The 7,808-nt window shown below is 43.6% G+C and overlaps 1 protein-coding gene across 1 annotated transcript in view; it reads right to left on the reverse strand.

The window, feature by feature from the left end:
• The window catches only part of LOC135104544 (sodium-dependent neutral amino acid transporter B(0)AT3-like), a 76,996-nt gene that overhangs the window by 28,300 nt on the left and 40,888 nt on the right, over nucleotides 1–7,808 (reverse strand). The window contains exons 4-6 of the mRNA XM_064012118.1: nucleotides 6,162–6,277; nucleotides 5,123–5,230; nucleotides 1,788–1,871 (exon numbers count right to left, since the gene is read on the reverse strand). Of these exons, the coding sequence (XP_063868188.1) occupies nucleotides 1,788–1,871; nucleotides 5,123–5,230; nucleotides 6,162–6,277 (308 nt within the window). The remainder of the gene's footprint in view (nucleotides 1–1,787; nucleotides 1,872–5,122; nucleotides 5,231–6,161; nucleotides 6,278–7,808) is intronic.

Raw genomic sequence — 7,808 nt, forward strand, 5'->3', positions numbered from 1 at the left:
GCACTACTTCTTTTACTATTGCTGCTGTTATATACTACTGCTACAACAACAACAACAACAACAACAACAACAACAACAACAATAACAACAACAACAACAACAACAACAACAACAACAACAACAACAACAACTACTACTACTACTACTACTACTACTACTACTACTACTACTACTACTACTACTACTACTACTGCCACTACTACTACTACTACTACTACTACTACTACTACTACTACTACTACTACTACTACTACTACTACTACTACTACTACTACTACTATTACTACTGCTACACATTGTTATTCTTGGAACCACGTGCGCTGGATAAAGAAGGCAAAAGAAGCATTGGTCTTACTGATTCATATACATACGTAACTGAATACCAAGGTATTCAGTTACGTTTTTTTTGGAGGTTTAAAATTCCACTTACATTTTTGGGTGGCCGGGAACACCTATATTACTGCGAGTGTTATGCCAAACAGAGACCGGTATTCATTCATTCATTCAGTCACTCAATCACTCATGTCGTGACTCAAGGAGGAGGTGAGACACGGAAGAACAAGGAAGGATATGCATTTCCTCTTTCTAACTTAATTTTCTTCTTACGTTCTTGTAGACGCATATCCTTTCTTTCGTGTCCTATCTCCTCTTGGTGTTTCTCCGGGTTACGACACGCATCACCAATAATATCTAACTGCTTATTTGGCGCCAATGTTAATCACCTACTATTCTGGAGGATAAAATACCACCACCACCACCACCACCACCAGTACCACCACCACCATCACAAACATAACCAACCCCAGCTTTCCTTCTCTTCCTCCACCAAGATAAGTAAGCCAGTCAGTAAGCCAGCCAGCCTGTATTCACCAGTACAAGGCAAGCAGGGGAAGCAGCAGCAGGGAGGATCGTTCTACTCGCCTACTCTGCGATCACTTGTTTCCTTTATGAGTCCTGAGGGAAATTTTGCAGTCCCGTAATGCGAAAGTCCTGTTATTTATTTCCACGAGTCCTCCTTGGCTGAACGGTGCCTGGGTGCTGAGGTGACGTGCAGGAGGAGGAGGAGGAGGAGGAGGAGGAGGAGGAGGAGGAGGAGGAGGAGGAGGAGTAGGAGGATAAAGCCTAGGAGGATTCGGAAGACGAGGACAAGGGAGAGGAGGAAGAGGAAAAAGGAAGACTGAGAGAATTCGGAAGACGGGGGCGAGGGAAAGGAGGAAGAGGAAAATGAAGACTAGAAGGAAAAGGAGGAGGAGGGAGAATAGAAAAAAGGAACATACGAAGGAAAACAAACAACAACAGATATCTTAGTCCCTGCTTGGGTTGTTGATGATGAAGAAAGTAGAGGTTCATATTAAGACAAATTATAGTGAAGGGAAGATTAGGTGAGTAAGGAGGAGGAGGAGGAGGAGGAGGAGGAGGATGAGGAGGAAGAGGATGGGAAGAGAAGCAGAGAGGGTAAAACAAGAAAGAAAGGGAGGAACAGGTAGGAGACGAAGATAAGTACGGTGAAGAGAACGAGTTGAGGAGAGGAAGGGAAAGGGAAGAGAGGAGGAGGAGGAGGAGGAGGAGGAGGAAGAGGAAGAACACAAGGAAACATCACACTACATATACCATCACACCACACCATGTTAGACTTTCATTATACATACGAATAATCAAACAATACATCACGCATGCATACCACACCAAGAGAGAGAGAGAGAGAGAGAGAGAGAGAGAGAGAGAGAGAGAGAGAGAGAGAGAGAGAGAGAGAGAGAGAGAGTCCCCCACCCCCTGTCTTTACCTACCGCGCATTCCTTCACATCCTTGTAAGAGCCATTGGTGTAGTAAGTCTTGGGGCAGTCAGTCCAGGGGAGGGGGCTGCGAAAACTCTGCGGGAGGACGTGGTAATAGAGAAGAAAACATTATTCCTACTGAGGTACATTTCAGTTCGTTATTCTGAAGACAGCTTGGTGATGGAAAATAAAAAAAAGAAAGCATTATTTGTACTGATATATATGTTTGTTATTCAGAAAACGGTGTGATTTTGGAAGAGAAAACGTGACTCCTACTGAGATTCATGTGGTGATGAAAAAGAAAACGTTGTTCCTACTGATATACATGTTATTTATTCGAAAGACGGCGTGGTAACAGAAAAAGAAAACAGAGGTCCCTTTGATATGTTAATTATTCAGAAGTAACCACTTAAAAGTACAGGTTCAGGGTGATGGAGGCTAAGGGCGCCACCAGTTCATGTTCTCTGTGACTGTCTAGTGTGGCTGGTGTGGTCTTAGTCTTTGTCGCTGCGTGGTGTGGTGTCCTCTGTTCATATTTTGCTCGCCTTGTTTTGATACTCGCGCCTGCCTCTCCTCTCTGCCCTTTGTTGTTGTTGTTGTTGTAGTTGTTGTACTGTTGTTTAGATTTATAATTTGCATGATGGTAATTTGTATATTTCGCAACTCTCAATTTCATACTGAGTCGGAAAAATATTACCACTAACTCACTGTTTAATATTTTTCAGAAGCCTGAATTTTTTTTTCCAGTTTTACTTTATTTTTTGGAGCGGCAACTCTCTTTTTTTTTGTCCTTCACTGGCTTTCTTTGCATGTAAAAGATTAAAAAGCTTTCTTGATACATGAAAAACAGATAATGGAATGATAACTAGATAACAGCAGGAAACAATCAACACAGGCCTCGAAGAGCGTACCATTGTGGAGACACGTGTCAGGACAAGTGCAGCACAGCAGGAGAGCACGCACCCGCAGGACAATACCATTATGAAAACATGTATGCTTGCGCCACTGTGAGCACACACCAACTCTTGGTGCCTCACACAAACCCTCAAGACACACACGAACATTAACCCTTTCAGTGGTAGTCAGTCTTTCCCATAATCACCTACAACTTTTAAGCGACACTTTTTGTACTACAGTGTATTAGAAACGTACTTAGGTGGGTGCCACAGGGATCAGTATTAGGGCCATTGTTGTTTTTGATATATATATCAAACGGCCTGTTAGCTCACTTGGTTAGAGCGCCGTGCTAATAACGCGGATGTCGTGGGTTAGATCCGTGTTCGGACCAAGAACAGGATGTATACCTTTGGATAGTGGAATTAGTAGTGATGTTAGTAAATTTGCGGATGACACAAAGAAAGGTAGATTAGTTAGGTCAGAGTCGGATGCCATCGCCTTGCAGGCAGATTTAGATAGGATGAACGAATGGACGGACAGATGGTAAATGCAGTTTAATATCAACAAATGCAAAGTACTTAGTGTAGGTAGAGGAAATCCACACAGTAGGTACACAATAAACAACGAAACTCTGGTAGGTTCAGAGTACGAAAAAGATTTAGGAGTTATAGTTAGCTCTGAATTCCGTCTAAGAAAGCAATGGATAGAGGCCAGAAACAGGGCAAATAGGGCATCAGGATTAATTTTTAGGAGTGTTAAAAGTAGAAGGCCCGAAGTAATATTAAAATTATATTTTGCGCGGGTCAGACCTCATCTAGACTACGCTGTGCAGTTCTGGTCCCACATTACAGGAAGGATATAGGTCTATTAGAATCAGTACAAAGGAGAATGACTAAAAGGATACAGGGGATGAGGAGTATTACTTACAAGGCGAGATTAAGACTGTTAAATTTACATTCTTTAGAGAGACGTAGGTTAAGAGGGGACCTGATAGAAGTCTGTAAGTGGTATAAGGGTTTTAACAAGGAGGACGGAGGTAAGCAAAATTCTTAGGATCAGCAACCAGGACAAAACAAGAAATAACGGGTTTAAGCTTGAAAAATTTAGGTTTAAGAAAGAGATAGGAAGAAATTGGTTCTCAAATAGAGTGGTAGATGAATGGAACGGATTCAGTAATAAAACTGTTAATGCTAAGAAATTAGGGAGCTTTAAGAGAAGATTAGACGGGTTTATGGATGGGGATGGTACGTGGAAGTAGGTAGGTATATTTCATACAGGGACTGCCACGTGTAGGCCTGGTGGCTTCCTGCATCTTCCCTTATTTCTTATGTTCTTATGTACTTCTGCAACTTGGCAAAAATCAAATTAACCTCTTTTTTTTTTATCATCTTTATGTCCAACCAAACAATTTCATCACAGTGGTATCAAGGTTAACAAGAAAAAAAAAAAAAGCGTAGCAGGAAAAGTTAACTAAAAAAAAATCACCCAAGAATTACGCCGGCAAAGATTAAAAGAAAAGAAAAGGAAAGAAAAAGAAAGTAAGAGAACCTAACAATACACCCACTTACACACATACACAGCATTACCTCCCCTTTTTACTTTCCCAAAACACAATGGCTGGTGGAAAGAGAATCCCGTAAGGGCTGGCGAGCGGTAATGAAGCGGGCGGTGGCGGTGGAGGCAGGCTGAGAGACCATAAAGGCAGGAGAGGGCAAGCGAAGGTTTGTTAGAGCGACAGAGATTTGTGAAGGAGGGGGTTTTGGAGAGCTAATGGACGCTCTTGAAAGCAATTGGCGGCTGTAAAAGGACCGATAGAAGTTCAAGAGTGGTTCACGAGGATGGAGTGGCAAGGTGGAGTGGCAGCGTGGAGTGGGCTGTGGAGGCTACATGATGGAGTGGGCGGTAGGGGTTTTTGGGGGTTAGGATGGTGTGGGAGGATGAAGTGGGGGCTTCGGAGGCTGAAAATGACGGAGTAGGACGATGGAGTGGGATGTGGAGGACTGGAAAGGACGAAACTGGAGGGTGGAGTGCGTTGATGTGGTTGTGCAGGCTGGAAAGGCCGGGACAGGACGGTGAAGATGGGAAAGTCAGACAGGAAGATAGAATAAACTGGTGGGGCTGGTGCAGGCTGGAAAGGATGGACCAGAAGGATGGAGTGCACTGATGGGGCTGAGGGGAAAGGATGTAATGATCTAAGAAGGATGGAAGGGAAGGATATAATGGTCTGAGAATTATAAAAGGATGTAATGATGTGAGAAAGATGGAGAACAGTACAATATTGGGAAGACGCAAGGAACATCTGGGGGAGGACAAGTTTATCATTGGAAGCAGAGAGAGAGAGAGAGAGAGAGAGAGAGAGAGAGAGAGAGAGAGAGAGAGAGAGAGAGAGAGAGAGAGAGAGAGGGCGGGGTGTATAGGACTTCAGGAGGTTAGGAGCTTAGGAGACTCACCCCGGCGAGGTAGTAGAGGCACCAGGCGATGATAGTGTTATAGTAGAGGGCGACGTTGAATGAAACGAAGGCGGAAGCGACACCGATGCCACCGCAGTAGGGCGACACCTGTGGAGGGAGACAGACACACTCTCTCAGACACCTTGGCGGCACCTGCACACCTGAGGAGCCTTGCGGGACACCTGTTGCATGTGTTTCAGGGCGAATCAACACCTGTAGGGCACCTGTAGCTTCTGGGAGACTTGGAACCTTCATTTATCTTACCCTGAACATTATTCTGTTGTTATGTCATCTTACTTGTGTGCAAAAAAGTTCTCGTTTACAGTTGATTTTATTGATTATTACCCGAGTACCTTGAAAAATGTATTAACTCTCTTTAAACACGATCGAAGTCTCTTAAATAATTCCCAGATCCTTAAACTCCACTATAAACATTCCAGAAAGTTTTAGATTGATCTTAGATTCTCCTTAAATACTCCTAGATCATTTAAACTTACCCAAGCACGCCTTAGAAACTCTTATCTTGATAACATATGTACTACTTTCTTAAACATCTTAAAGTCTTGTGATTCTGTTAAAATACTGCTAGTCTCCCTCAAACACACTTTAGAAACCCTTATCTCGATGACTTATTTTCCTAAATACCTTAGAACTCTCTTGATCTTCTTTAAATATTCTTAGACCCTCTTTAAAACCCTTAAGCCCTCTTACAATACTCTTGCATTCTTGAAACACCTGTTAAAGCACTATAATCCCTTCATATTGATGCCATATATCCCTTAACAATCCCACAAACATGACATACGTTCCTGAACACCCTAAAACTTCCTTAATCCTCTTTAGATACTCTTAGACCCTTTTTAAAACACTTAAACCCTCTTACAATACTCCTAGGTCCTTCAAACACCCCTCGAAGCACTATATAATCCCCTCACATTGGTGCCATATAACCCTAAACAACCCTACAAACACGCATCACTCTTCCCCACCACACACACCGGAGAACACCCCCGCACTACAAACACTAACAGCAACTTACCTGGTTCCAGACCCCGATGGCGCCCTTCCTGAGGCGTTGCCCGACAGCCAGCTCCAGATAGAACACCGGGATGCCCTCCACCGCCAGCATGATGAGGTAAGGGAAGAGGAAGGCGCCTGTTGGGAAATAAGCAGACGGGTGTTAGGCGGTAATTGGCTGGTGTAGCTTTGGTTTGTGAGGTATGAGAAGGAGGAGGAGAAGAACTGGGTGTAATAGGATGAAACGAGAGGCTGGTAGGGAGTGTGAGGAGGAACAGCAGAGGGATATGATGTGATAGGATGAAATGAGAGGCACGAGTGCTGAGTGTGGAAGAAAAATGAGAAGGAAGTTGGAGAGGAGAATGATGAGATGAGTGTGAATGAGAAAATAAAAGAAAAGAATATGTGAGAGAGGAAGAGAAATGAATAGGGAGGAAAGGAAAATGATGAGATGAGTGAGGATGAGAGGGAAAGAAAAGAATATGCGGGAGAGAAGGGAAAATGAGAAGGGATGGTATTAGGTGAGAAGCAAAGATGATACGAGGGAAAATTAAATGAAAAAAAAAAATGAAGTGGGGAGAGAAAATGGGATTGGAAATAAAAGGAGAGGAAAAGAGGATGAGAGATCACGTATGAGAGAGAGAGAGAGAGAGAGAGAGAGAGAGAGAGAGAGAGAGAGAGAGAGAGAGAGAGAGAGAGAGAGAGAGAGAGAGAGAGAGAGAATAGGATAGCATAGGGCAGAGTGACAGAATACTAATGAGAAAGGAAAAATGAAATGAAATGAAAGGAGAAGAAAGGAAAGTAATAATTTGCGACATGTCTGAAATTTTCCATTCGTGACAGGGCATTATCCGTTCCTTCACTTTCATCTGGCCTTAATTCCTTCCTCCTTTCTTTCTTTCTTTCTTTCTTTTTCTTTCTTCCATTCTTTATTTCATCATCTTTCCCTCTTTATTCCCTCCACATCTCTCCTTCCCTTCATCCCTCTTTCCTTCCTTCCATCCTTCCCTTCTTCCCTCCGTCCTTCTCTCTCCTTTGCTCCTTCCCTCCTTCCATCCTTATTTTCTTAGTCTTTCAATACTTCCCTCCTCCTCTCTTGCCTTCCCTCCTTCCCTCCTCCTCTCCTTCCTTTCCTCCTTCCCTCTCTCCTTCCCTTCTTCCCTCAGTCTTTCTCTCCAACTCTTTTTCCTTCCATTCTTCCCTTTCTCCTTCCTTCAAGACCCTTTTCCTTCCCTCATTCCCTCCATCCTTCCCTCATTCCCTCAGCCCCTCAACCATTCTCTCCACCTCTTTCCCTCTCCCTTTCCATTCGTCTCTCTTTCCTTTCCTCCATTCCTCTGTACTTCCTTTCGTCCCTCAATTTTTCCCTCCATCCTTTTTTCCATCCATCCAACTCTCTTTCCATCCCTTTCTCCTTCGCCCAATCTCTCTCTCTCTCTCTCTTTCTCTCTCTCTCTCTCTCTGTGCATGCAATTCAAAGCGTCATAATTTTTACAACTCCTCTCGCACAATCATAAGTTACCTCTGGCAATGAAGCAGAAACTTTTCCCCTAGACCTCCTGCAGGTGAAAAAAGAGCTGTGTGTGCTACCATCAAGTAGCCTCAAGATATATAACGCCTCCACTGACCCTCCCACCCTTAGTCCCCTCCAGGTCGCCGTTCTCCCATG

Source organism: Scylla paramamosain, chromosome 10 (genome assembly GCF_035594125.1).
Source record: "Scylla paramamosain isolate STU-SP2022 chromosome 10, ASM3559412v1, whole genome shotgun sequence".
Taxonomy (NCBI): Eukaryota; Metazoa; Arthropoda; class Malacostraca; order Decapoda; family Portunidae; genus Scylla; species Scylla paramamosain.